The sequence below is a fragment of the Tenrec ecaudatus genome, chromosome 1, assembly GCF_050624435.1.
Source record: "Tenrec ecaudatus isolate mTenEca1 chromosome 1, mTenEca1.hap1, whole genome shotgun sequence".
In the NCBI taxonomy this organism is placed as follows: Eukaryota; Metazoa; Chordata; class Mammalia; order Afrosoricida; family Tenrecidae; genus Tenrec; species Tenrec ecaudatus.
Genome location: NC_134530.1, coordinates 1,961,297 through 1,984,086, shown reverse-complemented (window position 1 = coordinate 1,984,086; position 22,790 = coordinate 1,961,297). Strand labels below are relative to the sequence as shown.

General features: G+C 59.3%; 1 protein-coding gene across 1 annotated transcript in view; it reads right to left on the bottom strand.

Moving 5' to 3' along the window:
• ATP8B3 (ATPase phospholipid transporting 8B3) overlaps window positions 1-20,942 on the bottom strand; it is a 40,852-nt gene extending 19,910 nt beyond the window's left edge. Inside the window, exons 1-17 of the mRNA XM_075544465.1 lie at window positions 20,850-20,942; window positions 19,651-19,709; window positions 19,041-19,132; window positions 18,088-18,201; window positions 17,072-17,170; window positions 15,786-15,847; window positions 14,795-14,867; window positions 14,605-14,675; window positions 13,815-13,897; window positions 12,926-13,084; window positions 11,627-11,715; window positions 10,341-10,531; window positions 9,822-10,030; window positions 5,338-5,360; window positions 5,012-5,168; window positions 1,158-1,346; window positions 940-1,052 (exon numbers count right to left, since the gene is read on the bottom strand). Coding sequence (XP_075400580.1) covers window positions 940-1,052; window positions 1,158-1,346; window positions 5,012-5,168; window positions 5,338-5,360; window positions 9,822-10,030; window positions 10,341-10,531; window positions 11,627-11,715; window positions 12,926-13,084; window positions 13,815-13,897; window positions 14,605-14,675; window positions 14,795-14,867; window positions 15,786-15,847; window positions 17,072-17,170; window positions 18,088-18,201; window positions 19,041-19,132; window positions 19,651-19,709; window positions 20,850-20,866 — 1,800 coding nt within the window. The 5' untranslated portion in view covers window positions 20,867-20,942. The remainder of the gene's footprint in view (window positions 1-939; window positions 1,053-1,157; window positions 1,347-5,011; window positions 5,169-5,337; window positions 5,361-9,821; window positions 10,031-10,340; window positions 10,532-11,626; window positions 11,716-12,925; window positions 13,085-13,814; window positions 13,898-14,604; window positions 14,676-14,794; window positions 14,868-15,785; window positions 15,848-17,071; window positions 17,171-18,087; window positions 18,202-19,040; window positions 19,133-19,650; window positions 19,710-20,849) is intronic.
• Window positions 20,943-22,790: the final 1,848 nt, after the last annotated feature.

Below are 22,790 nucleotides of genomic sequence, written 5' to 3'. Positions count from 1 at the left end.
CCCTCAATCTTGGCCCATGCTATCTATTCCTTGGCCAGCAGCCACTTTCCTGCGACCAAGGCCAACTTGGGACAGTCTCATTTCTTCTCTGGGACCCCCCCACCCCCACCCCCAAGCCCCCTTCCCTGCCCCTCCAGCAAGGATTGATGCTAAGGGTAGGCGTAGGGAGTGGGGTGGAGTAAGGGGTGGGGGGGGGGGTTCTCTCAGGGCTAAGGCCTCTGGAGTTGGGAGGCAGGGGCAGGAAGGTCCTATGGCCCCAGAAAAGAGCCCTGGTTGCCACCCCCATTCCCTGGCCAGATGAAGGCCCCAAGCCTGGCTCCTCTGTTTGGACAAAGGGGCCTGGGTGAGAGTTTGGGCTTCAGCCTGGGGAGCCACGGTATCTGTCAGCTGGGCACAGCTACTTCTGAAACCCGGGGGGGGGGGCACTGTGGGTGTGGGGGAGGGGGGACCAGCTACTGCTGTTGGGGTCTCCGGTCCAGCGCTCAGTGTTCCCACGTGACCTCCCTCCCTTTGCACCAGCATCGGGGCAGGGAGGGGATGGGGTTTCCAGTGGCCAGCCTTTTCATGCGCAGCATGACCATGGTGCCCCTAAGGGCTCAGGGAGCGAGCGGCCACCCTGAACGAACAGCCCGCTCACAGAGGGTCCTGGCAGGAACTCAGACGACCATCATCACCCCTTAACCCTGCCCCATCTGAAGCCCCCAAACCACCAACTACTCCGCAGGGCAGAGACTGGACTTTCCAAGAGTGACCATCTTGGAACCCCACTGGGGCCAATCCACCCTGTCCAGTGGGGTACCTGCACGGCGGCCTCCACTCCCTGGCCACAGGCGTGGGGCGGGATGAGGGGTGCCTTCGCGCAGCGCAGTGTGCACCCAGCCTGGCTGTCCTGCTCCGCCCCCAAGACTCCCCTGCAGCCCGCTCCACCCAGGGACTCACGAACAGGGCCTCCTCTGTGGCTATCTCTGTCCTGTCCTTCTTGCACAGCCGCTCAAAGATGACCATGTCTGCGCCCTTGGTGTACAGGCAGATGGACCCTTCTGGGTTGCGAACTGTGGGGGGTAGGCGAGGAGACACCCAGCTGGCCGGGCGCACTCCTCTCCCCCCCTGCCCACTCCCCTCCCCGCTGCTGGGGTCCAGGCGCGCCGGTGGCTCACCCAGCACGGACATGCGCTTGCGGTCGCTGTTGAAGTCCATCATCGCCAGCACCTCGTAGACCCGCTCCTGCCCCAGCTCCATCACCGTGATGGTGTCCTGCGTCCGCCCCAGGAACACATAGCCGAAGTTTCGGGCAGCCGTCACCAGGGCCTCCTCGTCAGGGGATGCGGCCTGGTACTGGAGCTGCTCTGGAAAGGGGGGTGGGGTGGGGGTGGACATGGGTGGAGAGCTGGGCCTTGACACTTGTGTGGGGTCCCCACCACCTCCCCAGGCGCACGGTGGGTGCCTAACGAAGGCTAATACCACTGTGGTCCCAACCCCGTAAGAGAAGGCAACCAGGGGGCCTGTTGTGGATTGGATTGGGGTTTGGATTCGTTTGTGGTAGTTTTTTCAACTACTTTATTGGGGCCTTGTACAGCTCTTATCACAACCCATACATACATCCACTGTGCCCAGCACATTTGTACATATGTTGCCAACATAATTTTCAAAGCATGTTCTTTCTACTTGAGCCCACGGTATCAGCTCCTTTCTCCCCCTTCCCCCCTCCCTCCCTCATGATCCCTTGATAATTTTTTTCATATCTTACACTGACCCGTGTCTCCCCTTCGCCCACTCTTCTGTTGTCCGTGGGATTTGGATTTGGATTGGATGGCCAAAGGGTTAGGCAAGTCCAACCCTAGATGTGACCATGGCCAGAAATAGGCTGTGGGGTGGAATCCACCGGTGGTTATGGCTTCTTGTTTGGGGTTAATTTAGTGACCCAAGTAAGTGGCCTACTGCCACGACAACCATTCCCACTCACGTGGCTGTTTGGGGCCATTGGGTCTGTGCCCAACCACTGTGACCCTGAGGGCCACAGGACACAACCCTGCCGGGCCCTGCACATGCCACACTCCCAACCGCCTGCTTAAAGCCGCTGCTGCGGTCTTGCTGCCAACCCACCTCTTGAGGGTCTTCTGCTTTGCCCCCTGCCCCCCACTTGACCAAGCACGACGCCCTTGTCCAGAGACTGGTCTCTCCCGACCACAGGTCTACAGTACAAGAGACCTCATCTCGCCGCCCTGGCTCCTAAGGAGTCTTTTGGCCTATTCTTCGACCAAGATGGAGGTGCGTGCCCTCTTGGCAGCCAGTGGTACCCCCAGTATTCTTCACCAGCCCCACCATTCAGACACATCGATTCTTCCTGTCTTCCTCATTCCATGTCCAACTTTCACGTGGAGATGCAGCGATGGGGGCGGGGGGCGTGCGACGGCTTGGGTCAGGCCCCGTACCTCAGTCCTCAGAGTGACCTCTTCGCTCCTTAAACACAGGAACGAGGTCTTGTGCAGCAGAGGGACCCAAAGCAACCCATCCTTCTATTCCCGCCTGCTGCTTCCACGGGCAAGAACTTTGATCTTTCCTCTGTGTACGAGATGTTGTCTGTTGACGGGTCCGGCTGAGGGGTTGGGGACTTGCTCACAGTGAGGCGTGATCCAGGCTGAAGGCTGAAGCCTGTGATCTCCATCAGCAAGGGCTTCAAGTCCTCCCTGCGGTCCAAGGTGGCCATTGGCAGGCTGAGTCGTCGACAAGCCTTCCTCCACTTCCAATGCCACCTTCCTCGCCCCACAGCCCTGCTCCTCGGGTGCTCTGCTCAGGGCACAGGCTGAATGAGGAAGGTGACAGGACACCGCCCTGACGCACGCACGCATGCATGCACACACGTCTTCCCTGGCTTCAAACCACGCAGGACACTCCTGTCCTGTTGGAATGGCTGCCTCCTGATCCACAGACAGGTTCCACGGGCACCCAGTGAAGTGTGAGTCCTCATGGTTGGACACCTTTTCATACTCAAGCAAACACATGCTGAACACCTTTCTGGCCTTCTCTGCTTTCAGCGAGGACCCATCTGACATCGGCCAGGACACCCATCACGCAGCTCTGGATCCGGCCTGGACCTCGGGCAGCGCCCCGTCCAAGCGCTGCTGCAACTGATGTTGAACGATCCTCCGCAGAATTGCGTCCGCATGTGATTTCAAGGGCACAGTTCTCTCATCGCGGGAGTCTGCTGGGTCGCCCCTCTCTGCAAGGTACACACACACACACACACACACACACACACACACACATGGATGTCTTCAGCCGGTTGGTCGGGAGCCGTCCTTGTACCCAGATCAGCTTCTGGGAGCAGGAGTCCAGCCCGGGCACCCCAGCGCCTGCAGCTGCCTCTAGAGCCACCTGGAGTCTCCCTCCCACCTGAGTGTCTCTGAGCCTGTCCTGCTCTTTCTGTAACTCAGGAGAGACCAGGCCCGCACTCCTGCGCCCTCATTAACATAGGACAAAACAAAGTCACTGTGGGCTTTCAGAGACCATTAACTCTTTACCGGGAAGAGAAAGCCCGTATTTACAAAAGAAAATCTCCTGATTCAGAACAGGGTCACATCCATGGGTGCTTAAAAAGCACAGCCACTCAACAAGGAGAGTAGAGCTACCAGGAAGATTAGGGGAGGGTGGGGGGAGGCAGGGGGGCTCAATCACAAAGACCAACCTAGAACCCTCTCCCAGGGGGACAGAGAATGGAAAAGTAGCTGAGGGGTGACGGAGGATGACGTAAGATACGGAAAAAATAACCTATAACTTATTAACGGTTCATGAGGGAGGAAGGAGCAATAAATGGGGAGCAGATATCAGGGGCTCAAGAGGGAAGAGAATGCTTTGAAAATGCAGATGGCGGCATATGTGCAAATGTGTTGACACACTGGAGGAATGTATGGATTGTGATAAGAGATGTAAGAGCCCCCAATGAAAGTATTAAAAAAAAAGAAGGCATAGCTACTGTGCTGAAGGAAAGCAGAGACGCGTGGAGATCATTAGCCCAGTGGACTCACGGACCACGCAAACATCGGCCTCCAGGACCCGGACCCAGACCCGGAGGACAGCCAACTGCTCAGAGAGAGAGGGGTCATATGAGAGGGTCCTGGGTGGGGTGGGAGAGAAATGTGGACGAGAACTCAAAGCCATGGGAGACACCAGGCTTCCAGAGAGAGGCTGGCAGGAACCTGAGGCTCTGCCCTTAGCAGCTCTTCAAGGCTGGACTTGGTTGTGGTGGGGGTGGGGTGGGGCGGGGCGGGGAGGACAAACAGAAGGGGGCGGTGGTGCCAGGGAAGCACACACACCTGAGAGCCATCAATCACTTGGGACCCAAACGGTGGCACTGGCCCCGGGGCACCATTCTAGAGGAAGCATGGGCCGGGGACTCTGGGGAGCCAGTGGGAAGGGGGCAACCACGGGACAGGTAACAGGACGTGTGTGTGTGTGTGTGTGCGCGCATTGGAATGAGGTGGCTGTCTCTGATTCACCACCGAAAGTGAAGTAAACCGGAGGCTGGGGGCGGATGTGGGGGCGAAGACTGACGAGCACAAGAAGGAAGAAGACGCTCCCCAGCAGCCGGGGGGGGGGGGGGGGGGGGGGCCCGGGGGTTGGGGGTGGTGATGACTGTACAGCGCTTCTCCTTCCCACGGAGTGATTGAATTGTATGAGGTGTGAATCATAGGCCATTAAAACTGTTGGGGGGAAAATTCCCAGGAGCCAAGAAGAAGAAAACGTGTAGGAAAAAAACAAACCAAGAGTGGAAAACAGACAAAGGGTCATAGCCACGGGGGCGGGCTCTGCCTGGGGGTCAGGGTTGGGTGGGTCGTGGGTCTCATGACCCGTAGCAAGGGGTTTTCAGGAAGAGAATGGCCAGGCCTTCCTTCCAAGACACAGGTGGGTGGACTCCCACTGCCAGGCCCGCGGTGAGCAGTGTCGCCAGCACCAGGAGAGTCCTGAGGGCAGCCCCGCAGTGGGTGGAGGGGGGGCGGGCGTGTCCACTCACTGTTGTGCTCCTGGACCATGACAGTGTGGCATAGGGCCAGTACACGCCAGAACTCCCGCACCACGGCGTCCTGGTCACCCCGCACAATGTCCAGCAGCTCCTTGTTGTAGAAAAGCAGCTTCCCATCCGCAAGCTCGTTCCACAGGTAGGGGTTCTCCTGGGGGGGTGGGGGGGTGGACAGTGGACAGGGAAGGGGGGGCGGGACAGGAGGGCTCTGCTGAGGGTCCCTGCCAGCACCTAATAGGCCAGCAGGGTGGCACTGTTTCAGTAGGACCGCTACAGATCCCTCCCTCCCCCCCATAGGGACCCAGCGGGGTGGTGCTCACCATCTGTGGGGTCTCCTGCGGTCCTGGGGAGGGACATCCATGGATGGGAAGTTTCAAGCTCAGCTCCCAGGGACCCTTCACGGGGACAATAGCCCCCACCTCTACGTCAGGCTTCCCGGGGCTGATGGGTGTGGCTAGACAACTCCTAAGGATAGAGGACTCCCCCTCGACCCCCACTCCCGCCCCCATCCAAAAGATGTAGCCATATCCCCCAGGGCAGCCAAAGCAGGACTCAGGGACCTTGGGACACAGTACATCTGACCCTCTCAGGAGGGTCCTGGGCTTGGCCTCCAGCGTTGACAGATGAGTTGCTGTCAGGAGCCATGGGTGCCAACCCCATAGCTGATCCAGGCCCCCCGCTGCCCCCCTCCCGTAGAGCTGACCCTGTAGGATGCACCCCGGCAGCCACCCCAATGTCTGCGGAAAGGGGGCGGGGCTCCAAGCACTCGCCGACCAGGACCACAGACGGCAGCCCTCAGCTGGCACTAAAACCCAAACCTGCCCAGCATAACCCCATAGACCCAGGAAAGGTCACAGATGTCCAGGAGTCTGTCTGGCTTGGATCCACCGTCGGCCACAGAAGCGGTCAGGACGCCAGAGGGCGTGCTGCCTCGGGCAAACGGCCTCTTGGAAGCGTGATGGGGCAGCAGCCACCCAGGGTGAAGGTGTGCCGGCTGCAAGCCCTGCCGTTCCCCCTTGGCTCCTGTGCAAGTCGCAGTCGGACACGGGACCAGGAAGATCACAGAAGAATCGGGGCACTTGGAGTGTGGGGCTGGAGAAGAATCCGGAAAGTTCCATGGACAGACAAAAGGCCCCACAAACCCATCTCCCAAGGATGACGGCCAGGGTGCTCCTCGGAGGCCAGGATGGAAAGACTTGGTCTCACGGACTTTGGGCATGTTGTCTGGAGAGACTGGTCCCAGAGAAGGATGCCATGCTTGGTAAAGCAAAGGGGCGGTGACAGAGAGGACGGCCCTCCAGGGGGTGGGAGCACTGTGGCTGACCCATTGGGCTCGGGCACAGGGACGATGGGGAGGGTGGTGGTGTACATTGGGGGTCCCTGTGAGCCAGAACCACTCCAGGGGCCCTAACCACAGCAAGCCATCAGCACAGAGCCTGGCACCCCCCCCCCACCCCCCAAGCCAGCCAGGCAGACATGTTGACTCTCTGGCCCCTGGCAAGGTCCCCGTGTGCCACAGGGTGTGCAGTGGAGAGGCTGGCAGCTCGAAGCCACCAGGGGCTCTGTTATGGCAGATTGTCTTTGATGGGGGTGGGGTTGGGGACAGGCTTGCAAAGGCTCCGGGTCTTTGCTGGAGCAGATTAAATTTTTCTCCTCCTCTGCGGCTGGCTGGGTCCAGCCCGTCGGCCTCTGGTTCACGGCTCACAGCCAAGTTCTTAACCTAGAATCCACTGGGGGGCTCCCTCCATAAAGATTGCCAGCAGCCTCTGTCTGGGTCTCAGGCATATGGTTTCTGGGTATACAGGCCGTAGTTAGGAGCCGGCGAAGCCCACCACAGTAAAAACTCGAGATGCTGCTCCATCGTCTGCATCAGGACCTTGTCCGGATCCCTACTGCAGCCTGACCCCATCAAAGATATCCTGGTGTATCTCGAGTGTCTCTCTAATGTCTTTTGTGCACAGAAAACCCCGTAACAGACAAACTCCCTGCTCTTGAGTCAATGCCAGGGCACAGCGACCCTGCAGGACAAGGGGGGGGGAACCCCACTGTGCGTTTCTGAGACTGGTACTCTTTACCTGGGCAGAAAGCCCCGTCTTCCTGTCACTGAGCAGCTGGTGGTTTAGAACTGAACTTTCGATTGCACAAAAGCAGCCCTATGTGTAACCACTATGTGGCCAGGGCCCCTAAAGATACATTGTTTCCTGGAAGTGCAGAAGTGAAACGTTGTGCTACAATTCAAAGTCCAGAAGCATCTGGAACGGAGTTGGGAGGAGTGGGGCAGGTTGGTGATGCTGCCCTGAGGGAGGAGGTGGGCCTAGAGGAGATGGGACCACCTGGGTGGGGATTTGGGGGACCGGAAACTGGTGATCTGCTTGTGAACCTTCACCCCCGGTGCACAAGAAAGAAAGGATCTTTTTTAAAACCAGCGTTGTTGCTAGTCAACAACAGAACCCTTCTGAAACAAGCAGCTCAGAACGGGACAGGGGCCCTGCTGGCCGCTGGGGGCTAGGAACTGTTGGCTTGCTAGCCGCCAGGTCAGCAGTTCAGACCCACCAGCCGCTCCACAGTAGAAAAACGAGGCTGTCTGATCCTGCAGACAGAGGATGACTAGGATGCCCCTGGACTTGGAACTGTCTCCAGGACAGTGGGTTTGGTTTGAGGCTTTCGGTGTGAAGTGTTTCTGAGGGCAGTGCTTCCGGCTCCCTAACCCTTCCCCCCAGAGAATGCTGGGCACTCCCCACCCCCCTCGAAAACCATGTCAAAAAGACAGCGTTGGCCTCCTCCAAAGGCCCCAAGCTTGCTCTTTGGAAAAGCTGAGCTTGTCGTTGTCATTGTTGGGTGCCATCAAGCTGGCCCCGACCCATAGCGACCCCATGCACAACGGAACAAAGCACCGCCCAGTCCTGAGCCCTCTGCTGCAGCCACGGTGCCCGTCCACCTCCTTGAGGGCCTTGCTCTCTGTCGTGGCCCCTCCGCTTGACCGAGCACGGTGTCCTTCCCTGGGGACTGGTCCCTCCTGACAACACATCCAACATACCTGAGACCAAGTCTCGCCATCCTGTCCCCTAAGGGCCATTCTAACTGCACTTCTTCCAGGTCAGAAAACCAGAAACAAAACCACAACAGAACACAGTGCTACCTTAGTTTGCTGGAACAGAGAAAGGTCTGAAGGGGCAAGATCAGTGGGGCAGGGTGAACGGGGCAGGCTTCCCAGCGACATTCTCCAGCACAGCCCTTGCTTGCCGCCCCGCCCCTGAGAATGAGTGGGTGGCATTTTGTCACCATGGAGAACAATCCTCTGTGCCCCTTCCTGGCCATTTCCCTGCCAGTGCACTCTTCTGTTTCCTCCACACTTACTTCTTCCTCCAAAACACCCCGGTAATTGTCCTCACTTCCCTAAGAAAAATCTACCAGGACTGCCCCCTTGCAGTCCTGAAAGACGGTCACCGCTGTTGGGGGGTGCGGGGGAAGGGCATGGAGTCGGCTCTGACCCACAGGGCGCCTGCGCAGGGCACATCAAAGCCCCGCCGAGTCCTCACCACGATTCCTGCGCCTGAGCCCACAGCTGCAGCCACTGCGTCCCTCCATCTCTCTGGGGGCCTTCGGTCCTCTTGTTCCCGCTGCTCCTCCACTTTATTAAACGTGACGTCCTTCCTCAGGGACTGGTCTCTCCTGACCACACGTCCCAAGTCTGGAAGAGGAACTCTCGCCACCCGAGCCTCCAGGGAGCACGGATGCCTTCCCGGACGGCCTCGGGCCTTCCTTTCTCTGACTCCGGTGCGCTGGTTCCGCGGCAGCCCGTGGTCCTTTCAGTGTTCTTCTCAGACGCATCGCGTCGCCTCCAGGCCTCCCTATTCTGCACGGGAGCCAGCTTCTCCAGCGGGTTGCTCGGCGCACAGACGGGATAGGTGTGGTGAGAGGGCACCTCCCTGCCGCACACCCCCCTCCTGACTCTAGACCCACGCAGGACGCCCTTCCATTTGAAGGCGCCCTGAGGAGACCCAGGCAGGCACGGGGCTGGGCGGACAAGTCTGCAGCCCCCACTGTGCCAGGCGGGTGCTTCCCGCCACCCCATCTTATGAGACATGACTGTAGCCCTCCATGGGGCATAGGGTTTTTCTCCTGCCCTGTCCTCCAAGCCTTCGGCTCGCCGGTGGACCTGAGGAGTGACCTAGGGGTGGGGCACCCTTGTCACCCAAGGTGCTGCAGGCGCAGGCTAGGAGACACTCTGGGCAGCTTGGGTCATGCTCTCAGGTTCCCTCTGGGTTGGAATCAGCTCAACAACTTCTGACAATGGGCCCCGCCAAGTTCCCGGGAATTCTGCACACGTGCGTGTGCGTGGTGTGTGTGCGTGTGCATGGTTTGTGTGTGTGCATGTGCGTGGTGTGTGATGTGTGTGTGCATGGTGTGTGTGTATGAGTGTGCTGTGCGTGTGCATGTGTGTGGTGTGTGTCTGCGTGTGCATGGGGTGTGTGTATGAGTGTGGTGTGCGTGTGCATGGTGTGTGTGGTGTGTGTCTGCGTTGCGCGGTGTGTGTGCGTGTGTGTGGTGCATGTGTGATGTGTGTGTGGTGTGTGCGTGGTGTGTATGAGTGTGGTGTGCGTGTGCATGGTGTGTGTGTCTGTGTGTGCATGCGTGTGCATGGTGTGTGTCTGTGTGTGCGCGGTGTGTGCGTGCGTGTGTGTGTGATGTGTGCGTGCATGTGTGGTGTGTGTGCATGGGTGTGCGTGGCGTGTGCACGGTATGTGCGTGCGCACGCGTGTGTGCATGGGGCTGGGGACCTCAAGCGGGGGCGGCGGCGCACCGTAGATTTGCCCGTTGATGCAGCACTTCTTGAAGGTCATGATGTTCTGCGTGAGCGTGCCTGTCTTGTCCGAGAGGACATACTCCACCTGGCCCAGCTGGTCATTGAGGCTGGTGCTGCGTGCTTTGGCCGGCGTGTCAAGGGGCCCGTAGTACATCTCCGCGTCCCAGTTGATGAACATGCTGTTCCCCAGGTGGATGAACTCGGAGCTGCGGGGCGTGGCATGTCCCAGTCACTCTGGCCCTGGGCTCTGACAAGCACGTCTCCACCCTACACCTGCCCCCACCCGACACCCTGGCTTGGCCAGCAAGCCTCAAGCAGTGCAGATGCGCCGGAGCCGAACAGAGCCCCACCAGGTTGCTGGGGGCCAGGTTCTCGGGAAGGAGGTAGCCAGGCTTTTTGACCGAGGCAGCCCGAGGTGGACTGGAACCACCAGCCTTCCCACCCAGCTCCTTTCGTGGAGGCGCGAGGTGGGGGTGTTGTGGGGAGGGGGGCACTCCACCCGAGGGGACGACTCACATGACGAACATGGCCATGGGCAGCATGACGCTGAGCAGGATGAGGAAGCCCCAGAAGTTGTAGATGGACTCTTTGGTGTTGCTGCGCTGGCTGCTGATGGACATGTAGTGGTGCTTTTCCCGGAAATCTTGGAGCTTGGACTTGAAGCCCAGGGTCAGGGCCAACGAGATCAGCACCAGGCACAGGAAGATCTGAGGGGACAGGGGGGGACAGAAGGGAGAGACTGGGGCTGAGTGGACACCCGTGCACCAGCCTAGACTGAGGGGAGCAGCAAGTCCCCCCACCACTGACCCCACTTCTGGCCAAGGGATTGACGGGAGCCTCAAGAGGAAGGGAAGTTCCCGGGTCTCAGCCAGGCTGTGATGGATGGATGGATGGATGGATAGAGAAATAGAGATGCATGACCCAAGCCATGGTGTTTTGAATTGCCTCATGTGCATATTAAAATTGGACACTGAATAAGGAAGACCAGAAGAGAATCCAGGCATCTGAACTGCGGTGCAGAGAGGAATACTGGAAGCACCATGGCTGGCTAAGAGGACAAACAGATCTGTCTTGGCAGACGTAGGGCCAGATGGTGTCTTTGTCTCGTGTACTTTGGGCACGTTGTCAGGAGAGACCAGGCCCTGGAGAGGGGCATCAGGCCTGGGCAAGTGGCAGGGAGAGAGGAAGACCACTCGACGAGGTGGACAGGCACAGTGGCTGCCACCAGGGGCTTGGGCATAAGAACCTCACGAGGATGGCACAGGGCTGGGTGGCGTTTCCTTCTACGGTGTCTCAGGTCCCTGTGGGTCAGAAGTGACCCAACGGCCCCTGACCACAACAGCACATGTATTAAGCTCAGGAGTTTGAAAGAGCAGCATAGTCGGTAGGCTCGCTCCGAGGCCTGTGGCAGATGGGCCCACCGGGACCCGTGGGGTTCCCGTGGCCTTATTTGTGGAAGTAGACAGCCAGGTCTTTCTTCCTAGTCTCTCTCTGTCCGGGCACTCTGCAGAAACGTGTCCAGCATCACCGTGCCACGGAAGCCTCTTGGGACCAGCAGGCAAATGGACAGACAGATGGGTGGATGGGCGAGGGCCACACCTATACTGGTTGGGCCTCTCAGGCAGGCATGGGAGGGTGGTCCCACTATTGCCGGAGGTTACTCAGAGAATGTCCGGGAAATGCCAGGATCATGATGAATTGTGTGAACGGAGAATGTGGGGAATTTGAGAGTCTCAGGGTCCTGTCCACAAGGTAGGGCCTTGCAGAGTCCACCCCCCCCACCTCCACCCACCCCCGCTCACCAGGACCACCAGCCTGTTCATCAGATGGTCCAGCTTCGTTCTCTTCAGGTGGATCTTGCCACAGTTCTTCATGATCTTTGTGTCGAAACCTGTAGGGCCCGGCCAGGCACCAGTTGTGCTGATGGAACCCCACGGACATCTGGGCATGGTTTGGGCATGAGCTGCCACCCCCTGCATGCCCCGGTGCTCAGGGAACCTGGCCGGTCTCCCCAGCCCAACCCCCACTCCTTGTTTCTGGTTGCTCCACCCAGCTCGGGCAGCACGCCTACTTCCCTTGTTAAAGAGGCAGAGCTAGGAGAGGCTCTGATTCTTCATACTCAGAGAGAGCCATCCACCTGCCTACCCATCCTTCTATGCATATGTCCACCTTCCTTCCATCCATCTTTCTGCTCACCCATCCTTCTGTCCATCAGTCATCCATCCAGGTAATCTTTTTAACACTTTAATTAGCACGTCATCCACTTGTCAGACAATTCAATAATCCGATCAAGGGTGTGCAGTTATCACCCCAGCCATCCATGTATTCTCACAACCAGTCACCTTTTCTTCTTCCACCCACCCTCCCATCCAGCCACCTGCCACCCACCTCTCACCCATCTATGCAAACACCATCCAGCCAGCCACCTACCTACTACCTCTCACCCATCTATCCATACACCCATCTATTCAAATACCTATACATCCATCCATCCACCTGCCACCCACCCACCCATCTATGCATACACCCATCTGTTCATATACCTATCCATCCATCCACCTGCCACCCACCCATCTATACATACACCCATCTATTCAAATACCTATCCACCCATCCATCCATCCATCCATCCACTTACTTATCCACTCCATCCAACCAACCATGTCTCCAACCACCCATCCATCCCATCCATGCACCCATCCACCTGCCCACCCAAATATCTAGTCATACACTCACCTATTCATCCGTCCATCCATTCATCCATCCATCTATCTATCCATTTGGTCATCGATTCACCCATCTGTCCACACATCTATCTATTTAACATCCGCCCACCCTCCCATCTGCCTATCCCACCTTCTGTCCCTCCAATTCCGATCTTTGTACAACACATCCCCCCGCACCCCATCCCCCTGCTTTTCCCAGGCAAATCAAGAGTGCTGCCTCAGCGTGACCCTTTCCACAGCCCCAGAGACCAGGGTCCAGAGAAACCAAGCCAGGAGCCTGTTTCCCAGACCTAACCCCATGACTTCTCACCTGTGCCCCCACCCCCGGGGACCTGACCCTGCCAGCCCTCGCGCCAGCGCCCACGGCGACCATACCAGCGTAGATGACGAGGCCGTAGCAGGTGTCCGTGTTGCGGATCTTACAGCCGCGAAGGAGGATGTTGCCGCTGTCCAGCGGGTACTTCTTGCCTCTCCAGTCCAGACTGCCCACGAAGTGGTGCATGCGGCTGTTGGGCTTCTCACACACCACCTTCCCTGGGGGCAGCCTGTGGTCAGCCGCCCACGGCATGGCTGGGCTCCCAGCCACCCACCTCCGACTTAGGGGGAGTGCTCCTGTCACCCTTGGGCACACACACACACACTGTCCCCCCACACCTCCAACCCCACCATGACATCTCCTCTGAGATTTTCTGTCCTTCGGCCTTGGGACCTCCCTGCATGCTGTTCCCCCTGCCAGGGTGCCTCTTCTGGGTCTCACACCGGCCCCAGGAAGCCCACCCAGGCCCTCCAAGCAGATGGGGCCCCCACGCCTCCCACCTAGCTCCCTCTCTGGCAAACAGTAAGCATGTGAGAAGGGAGGGAGTCCCAGGAGCTGGTGAGCAATGGGGACAGTGTCTGAGCGCTGACTGGGTGTCTGCTGGAGCAGTCATGGGCCACACCGCCACCCCTCCCTCCCTGCAACAGTCACGGGGGGCACTGCTCTTGCTGCTGTAAACAGCCATCAGGTCGGCCCCCAGACTGCAGGTGACCTCCTGGGGGCAGAGACAGCGGGTGGGGGGTGGGGTTGAAATGAGAATGCACAGGGATTTCTGGTGGCCATCTCTCCTGAAGTGGACCTGGGGGGTGGGACTGCACCACCGGCCCTGCGGTCAGCAGCTGAGGCGAGCGCTCCCGTTGCCAAAGCCCTCCAAGGGGCGGGGTCTCCCAGGCCCCTTAGGCAGAGGAGAGGGTGTGGGGGGGGAGGGCTTGCCCCTGGCCCACTCACCTTGGAAGGACGACATCTTCCTTATGCTTCTTAGCTCATGGTGGGTGGCTGCCACCGCCTGCCTGAACTTCAGGTTGGTCTCCCTGAGGACAAGGATTTGGGAGCAGGTGACCATGGATTGGACCCCGCCCTCCAGCAGGGCCCTCCTCCCCAAGCATTGTCAGCCTGAACCTGCCAGAGCCCACGAGGGCACCACGGAGGGAGTCCCCAGCACCATCTGTGCAGGGAGGGTGCACAGGTCCCCTCTCCCATGTCAGCGCCACCATCCGCCCCCGGCTTCTTGTTTGCATCACTTTAGTTTGGGGTGGTAAGCTACAGGAGGGGGCTTCAAAAGTGGGAGGAAAAGACTACAGACACTTTCAGGAACTTCTCCAAGCCCCCCTCCCCAGGGTAACAGCAGCAGCCAACGTGGCTGCCGTAGCCACTGTGAGGCCTGCCTGGGCCAGGGGGCTCCCCTTCCCCATGTCCCTCAGCCTCCTACTCCCAAAGCCTTCCAGACGCCCCAAAAGGAGACCTCTCCCCTTCACTTCCTCTCTCTGTGGGTCTGCCAGTTGCGGGGGACAGATACGTGGGACCCTCTGTGGGAGCTCCTCTGGCCGGGCATTGGATCTGGGGGGGCCACCCCGCCACCCCTCCATACACCCACAAACATACCTTTCTCTGGAGGGGCCTCAGGGTGGGTCTGCCCCCCCTGCATCGTGCAGACCCCCATGAGTGCTTGTGGGTAGTGGGGGGAAATGACCAGTTTGGCAACCAGGGAAGGGGTGCGGAGCCCCCAGACCCCTCTTACCCGTCGATGTCAGCTGTCTCCACGTAGCACAAGCTACTGGGCTCAGTGCTGGACAGCAGGAGCATGTCGGCCTGGGGGAAGGTGGGGGGGGGGGCGTAGGAGGCAATTGGAGGAAATGAGGAGTCCGTCACAGCTGGGGTCAGAGAGGTGGCCCCCCCCCGTGTGGGGGGCCCTCCCCAGGCTCACTCACCGGGACAATGCTGTCCTTGCGCAAGCACACCACGTCTCCCACACAGAGGTCCTTCCATTTCCTCCAGATGAAGCTGTTGGGGGCAGGGAGGGGGGGCAAGCAGCAGGCGTAAGGAGCATCCCCTCAGTCACCCCAACCCGGATGGAAGACAGCATGGATGGGTGGACGGATGGACGGCGAGAGGAATGTGCACAGGAGCGGGTGGTTAGATAGCGGGATGGTGACTAGGGGCATAAAGAAAGGGGGGCCGGGCGGATGGGTGATGTGTGGCTGCTGAATGGACAGTGGGTGGGTGGATGAACGGAAGGATGGATGAGTGGATAGGTGGATGATGACTGGGATGGTGGATGGGCAGACAGACAATGGATGGGTGCATGGATAGTAGATGAAGAGATGGATGGGTGTGTGGGTGGGTCGATGGGCAGATAGATGGATTGTTTGGGTAGGTGAACAAAGGATTGGTAGATAGATAAATACATGGTGACAGGCGGGATGGGGGCAGACAGATGGAAGTATGAACAGATGGATATAAATGGATGGGTTGATGAATGGATATGGATGGATAGATATAGATGGATGGGTATGGATGAATGGATGGATACAGATGGATGGATGGATGGATGGACAGACTGTGGGTTGAGTAAAAAGACAAGTAGACAGGTGGATGGGTGAATGGAGCAAAAGAGCAGGGTGGGTCATGGCTGTACCGGGAGGGTGATGAGCCCCCTCCAACTCCACCTTGACATCTCTCCTCCACCCTCATGGCTCCACAGTCTTCCCCGTTGACCCCAGTGCCCCCTCCTCCAGATTCTCCCTCCTCGGGCCAGGAGGCCCTCACTGCAAGCCCGGCTATGGGCCTGGCCGAGCAGAGCCAGAGCCCAGTCTATGCTTCCCTGGGTCCTCTTTGGGATCCAAGTGGGACCCGAATGGTTTTGAAGTTGTCCGGATTTGAGGGGGGCCGGGGCGCTGCTCCTCACAGCCCCCACGTCACCTTTTCCCCATCAGGATCTGGCAGGGTCTGTTGTTCACGGCGGTGTCGCTCCTGTGGCGTCCCTGGGTGGAGACGGAGGGTCAGGGAGATGGGCCGCCCACTCTCCAGCCATGACCCGGCCACACCCAGGCAGCCCCACAGCCGCAGCCCCTGCTCACAGGAGGGAAGCAGCCTGTGCCCCATCTTCGCCGCCCCTGCCCCACCCACCCCACCCCACCCCACCCTGCCACTGTGTCTGTCCAGGGAGCTTATCGGTCCGAATAACTGCAGTGAGCCAAAAGGGAGGTCCCGCCCACCCTGCTGCCCTGCTCCGACCTGCCCAGCCGGGCCACCCAAGTAAATAGCCCAAGCCACAAGGCTAACTGTGCCGGGTCACCCGCCCAATGTTGCTGCCCAGGCAGAGTGGCCCCGAAACAAGGCCCCAGAGGGCCACAAATAAAATGGCCCCCAGACGATATGGCTGACAGAGCCAGGGGTGCCTGTCCCATAGGCCGCCAAGGCCTAACAAAACAATAAAAACCAAAAAACTAAAAAAGAGTCTATGCCAACTCACAGTGACCACATAGGACAGGGTGGAACCGACCCTGTGGGCTTCCCGGACTGTCACTCTTTGTGGGGGTAGAAAGACCCATCTTCTTCCCCCTGAGGAGCAACTGGTGGTTTTGAATCACTGACCTTGCAGCTAGCGGCCCAAACATGATGCCACCAGGACACATAGCTACCTGAACTGTCGGGGCAGCCTGGGGGCTTCAACACATTCAGTCGGGGGATCCCATTATCTCTGAATTCCAAGCCTCCACGGAACTTTCCGAAGCTTCCCTGGCTTCACCAGTGGGAGAAAGACAGGGCTTCTACCCTCCTCACCCTCCAAAGAGTGACTGGAAAACCCACCAGGGCGGTTCCACTCTGTCCTGCAGGGCCCCATGGGTCGCAGTCAGCATGGACTCGGTGGCAGGGAGTTTTGGGTGGTTGTTGTTGTTTGTATCTACCGACGCCGGGAATTGCCGGTATTTGAAAACTGAGGACAGCCAGCAGGGAGGAAACCAAAAGCAGAACCCACACGGCACGGCTGGGTTCAAGGTGGCCACAAAGGCCGTGTGGGGGGCGGATAGGCCCACGTGGCCGGCGCAATCACACGGGCACCCAGGGCACACAGCCAGCAAACAAGGTGGCCCCCCAGGACAGTCTGGGCATCCTTGGGCAACACCACGCCAGCCCCGCCGCCAGCCAGAGCTGCCCTCCCACCTGCCCCACGTGGCCATGGCGGCCAGGGCTGGGGCACTCACGATGTCATCCACCAGGTCTCGGGAGGCACGGATGAAGAGCAGGCAGAGCAGCGGGGCGAACAGGGTGAACCAGGGAAGCGTGGAGATCTCGGGGATGCCCTGACGGAGACAAGCGGTCACTCCCAGCCCTCCCCTCCACCCACCGCCACCTCCCTGGGGTCTAACGCTGCCCCTCCTCAGAGGCATCTGAGGGTCCACTTGGTCCTGGGTTGGCCATCCCGTCACACCAGCCTCGGGGCCACATCACCAAGTCCCAGTCCCCTACTCCCACCTCACTGCCTCCAGGAGCCCCTCCCACGCCCTCCCCTGTAGCCCTGCCCCTTCAGGGACAGTGGCCCCTGCCAGATACTCAGTGGCATGAAGTCAGGGCCACACAGTAGGTGCTGCAAATGTTGTCTGGGTTTGTGAGTAAACATGGAGTGTGGACAGGAGCTGCTAGACAGGGGGTGGGGGTGGACATGCGCAGCTCTGGGGGGCGGGGCTGTTTGGACACTGAACCCCAACTATTGTGACTTCCTCGAGGCCTTTCGGGAGTCAGTTTGCAGTCAGGGGCCCCCAGGAGCCACATGGCCAAGGTCGGGGCCAGCAGGTCTCAGAGAGGGAGCTCTCCTTGGACCTGGGCACCCCACCCCTACCCCCTTGCCACCCACCCTCACTCCAGCACACACTGAGCATCTCCATATGCCAAGTCCACCCTTGGGGCACCTCTAGTCTGTGAAGGTCTCGGTATTAGCTCTCTGGTCATGCAAACCCCCTCTTCCATCACCCCAGCTCTTCCAGGTCATGTTCAGCAGGGGTCAGCAGCGAGGGCAGCCCAGAGGAGGTGGCACTTCAGATTTGAACCCCAGGTAGTAACTTAGATGATTAGGTAGGCCTTAAGATTATTTGGCCCGCCAGTGAGTGCTGCTTCAAGGTAGGACATCTGCTTCCACCGGCCCCCGCCAGAGATGCCCCTCGCTGTGACAAATTCCCTGCCCCACCGTGTGAGGGCCCAGGGGCCACTCCTCTGAGCCCACCTGCAGGATGATGATGAAGAGGAAGTAGAGGTTGGAAATCCGGTGGAATTGCTCGTACAGGTTCAGCGGCAAGAAGGTGAAGATGTTGTACTTGGCTGTGCGGATGATGTTGGTCTACAAAGAGAGCCACCCACCCCAGCCAGCTGGCATGGAAGTGCCATCCAGGACAGGGGTCCCCCTGCCGCCTGCCACGCCATGGCCTCACCCAGTACCCTCTGCAATAGTCTGAAGGAGGCTAAGGACCCGGACAGAGCCAGTGTTCCTCAAACATCTTCGGGTGCAAGGTCTCCGTCCAGGGTTACTGAATGCCTGCTGGACTCACGTGAAGGCCGCACCTCGAGTCAGTGTTAACGGACGCCCAATGGACAGACTGCTTCAGATGGCTAGTGTTTCCTGAGCACCCACTGAGTGGGCACCAGGCCTCTGTCCAACACTCAACGTCAGCAGCACACTGGCTGGACACAAGTTGGCCAGCTGCACGGACTGGAGGCCTGCTGCATCTAAGAGCTCCAGTCTGCATTAATAATGCGCTTACTGAATACGAGGCCTTCAGTCACCATTAGCTGAACGCAAGACCCCGAGGCAGCACTCCCTGGTGGGCCAAATGATCTAAGACCTCCGGACCAAATCCACTGCCACAGAGTGAGTGGTTGCTTTATGGGAGCAGACAGCCTTGTCTTTCTGACCTTGCACTTAGCAGCCCAATGCCAGCCTCAGTTATGTTTTTGTGGCCTGCAGGGCCCTCAAGCTCACAAGAACTGAGCACCTATTGCAGGTGGCAGCATTCATGGACCGCCTGCCGGACACCAGGCCCCTCTCGGGAGCCAGGACTCCGTTTCCCAAAGCAGGGCACCCAAGGAGGAGGTCTCCCGTCCTTGGGCGAAATGACTTCCATGGGGGCCGTGACCCCTCCCCACACCTGCAGTGACCTTGGCGGTTGGGTGGGCCCCCACCTTATACTTGTTTCTTTTGCAGCACAGGAAAGCCGGCTCCTTAAACTGCCAATGGAAGTAGCGGTTGTTGGCCTTCACCTCCCAGTTGAGCCCTGCAGGGAGAGCAGGGAAGCTCGGTCCAAGACAAACACCCTGTGATGACACCCCGGAGGAGGGCTAATGGGCCCCTGGGGAGCACGAGTGCTGGGGCTGCCCAGCTCATGGCTAGGGACACCGGAGCAGGTAAACAAACAGGGCTGAGGTGGCCAGCAAGGGACTGCAGGCAAGTAGGCAGGGGGGGCGGGGAAGGCAGCTTGGGTCTCTGCATACTGTTGGCATACACAGGGATCTCACCCCGAGCCCTGCCCCCTTCTGCCGGGAGCTGCGAGGCACTCTCACAGACTCGGACAACAGGACCCCTGAAAAAGCGGCCCAGTGAGTCCTACTGAGGGAGGCACCTTCGGCCACATGCCCAGCCAGGTGCGCCGAGCTTGGACCTGCGGCTTCCCGAGCAAGGTGAAGATTCCGTAGACCTGCCCCCATGCTGTCAACACCGGCTTTGGGAGGTCTCCCCAGTGCCCCAACTTCAGCCCCAACCCGACCACCCGCAGCTCCTCCTGGGGACACGCACCTGAGTCCTCATTTTCTTCTAAAACGTCGAGGTAGTTGGTGCTGTCCTTGCTCTGGGCGCTGATCAGAGAGAGAGGCCCAGAGAGTTCCCAGCACACAGGCCAGCGGCAACCCTTCCATGAGCCCCTGCCACCTCCTGCCAGACCCAGGCTGATCCCAAACTGCCACAGCCCCAGTGTGGGTCGGCACCCCCGTTTCCCAGCCCTCCCCTCTCACATTATACTAATGTTCCACTGAGCACACAGAGCTCTCTCTGCACCCAAAGGTCCATAACTCCATCACACCCTTCCCCTCTGATCTCCCGAGTGCTCTGCCCAGGGCCTGGCACCAGGACGAGTTTGCCGACTGACTGCACAAGAGGGTGGGGGGGGGGGGACAGGACCTCGAGAGTCATCTGGCAGCTATGGTACCAGATGTTGGGGCACTAGCCCCCCCATCAAGTTGTGTTGGGGATAGGACCAGATGTACACCTTTGCAGGGGCTGGGTCCTGCCCGTGGTGGATGGTCTCTGTCAGAGCTCTCTGAGTCTGGCTTAGCCCCAGGGGACTCTGGGCGGCCCTCCCCACCCCATTCCAGCCACCAGCAGCACTAGCCTCTTTCCCAAGCCCTCCGCCCACCAAATGCCCAGGACTGGCCTCCTCACCCTCTGTATCTCAGCTCAGATGTGCCTGACCATCCAGCCTGGGCGTCCCCTTGACCAGAGCAGTCCCCCATCATGGCCTGGGTCTCCCTCTCCTTTCAGCTAGTCCCCGTCTGAGGGCTGGGACGCTGAGTCAGAGTCAATGTGTCCCCCAGGGCCGTGTCCCTGGGGCCAGGCCGTGGGGGAGCCTGACTCAGGGCCAGCCCTGGAAGGCTCGGCAGGCCCCGCCCCATTCAACAAATGTGAAAAAGCGGGGCTCAGCGGGCAGAGCTGGGGAGACACAGCTGGGGCGGAGACTGAGCAGGGTTCCTTCTGGGGGCGGATATACCCACGCAGGCTTGCTTGAAGCCCACCCCCAGACTCAGTTAACCGACAGCCCACGTCTTCCTGCGCTGAGTGCCGCCTCCCGGGGATCCTCAGCCCAGAGGGACTCAGGCCCAGTGGACAGTGTGCTTTCCACTACCCCTTCCCAGGTCCTGACGTGAGCCCCCGAGGGCGCCCTCGCTTTGCTTCTGCTAGCCAGCCCTCAACCCAGCAGAGCCCAGGGGCTGCGCTGCTACCTGGGGACGCACAGCATCGCACCGGTGTCCGGGGCGGCCTTGGTGGTGGGGCTGTTGGCCTGGCAGCAACCGGCTGAAACGGGCTGCGCGGGCTTGGGGGCAGGGTGGGGCTAGGTGGGCGTGGTCTGGCTTCAAAGACGCTCAGGATCGAAGGCGGAGCTTGACCTTGGAGGCGGGGCCCCAAAACCGGGGCTGGGCAGGCAGCCCAATGGTGGGCGGTGCCTTGGGGACGGAAGACAGGTCAGGGGCGGGGCTTCGGGTGCAGAACCCCAAAGAGATGGGGACCAGGATAGAGGGCATGCAGGCGGGTCTGGGCACAGGTGGGGCCAGGCCTCATGTGGGCGGTGCTAAGGAAGATTTGGGGGTGGGGGCTGGCGGGATCTCGAGGGAGGGGCGAGGACGGGTCCTGGGTGGGCCTGGTCTCCGAATCAGGCCGTGGCAGTACATGGGTTCCCTTTAGGGCAGAGCCTCAGGGGCGGAGCCTTGCAGTGGGCGGGCCCTGTGTGGAGCTTTGCAGCTACAGGCCCCGCCCCCTTTAATCCACCCCTTCACCCAACGTTTACCCACCAGTGTGGGCAAAGTCTGAGTGGGGCTAACGGCGCAGGATGCTACCGTGAAGGCACTGGGAGGTGGAAGCGCGGCCACTGACTGCCCTGTGAGGCGCAGCTGTGCGCACACACGGGACATTGGAGTCAACGGCAATGGGCTTACTGGGCTGTGCCAGCTTCAAGATCCCTGGTGGTACAGCAGACTTAAGCGCTGCACAGACTGAAAGGTCGGGGGCTCAAACCCACCCGCTGGCCCTGGGCAGAAAGGTGAGGCTGTCTGCTTCTGTAAAGAGTTACAGCCCGACCAATCATGAGAGTAGTGACACCAGGAGGGGCAGGGGAAGGTGGAGGGAGAAAGGGAGACAAGATCACAGTGATCTATAAATAACCCCTTCCTAGGGGGGTGGACAACAGGAAAGTGGTTGGTGTAAGACATGGGGCGGATTTTAAATTATCAAGGGTTCATGAGGAAGGGTGGGAAGGTAGGGGGAAGGAGGGGAAAAAATAAGTTAATACCAAGGGCTCAAGTAGAAAGAAAATGTTTTGAAAATGATGGCAACACATGTACAAATGTGCTTGACACAATGGATGTTTTAAACTAAAATAAAGTGATTTTAAAAATTAAATTTAAAAAAAGTGACAGCCCTAATCCAGTTGCCATGGGGCGAAACCCAGCGGTGCTGTGGCCACTCACGGCTGCTGCTGTGCCCGAAGGGCTGATTCTGGCTGAGCGGTGATGCGGGACGGGACGGGGCTGGGGCCCCGGCTGTGAGGACTGAAGAAGGCAGGCCAAAGCCTGGAGTACAGCTGAAACAATCCCTTGAAGCTGGCCTAAGGGCCAACCTGTGCCCATCGACCACCACCTGCTCTGGGCGCTGGTCCAGGGTGGGCAGTGCCCGGATAGATCACCTGTGGGACCCGGCACTCCTATATGAAGATGATGGACGGGAGGTGGGAAGGACAGACACCCATCTCCGTGGAGGCAGTGGCAACTACATGGGGGGAGCTGGGAAACAGAGGGAAAACACAGCCCCCCGTCCGGTCTCAAAGTGAGGTGAGATTACAAGTGGGGGCTTTAAGTCCCTGAGGGTGTGTATTTGCACACACCACATACCATCCCACGTTATATAACACAATCCCACATCCACACCATCACAACCACCATATACACACTTCTACCCCTATACATACACCACCACCCACACACCTCCACCCCACATACCTACTTAACCAAACACCATACCACCTTATACACACATCGTACCCCACGCCATCATATACGTACCTCACATACATGCACAACCACCACACCCCCCACACACAACACACTCCTCATATACCACACCCCTACAGATACACCAAATATATATACCTCACATCCACACACCAACTA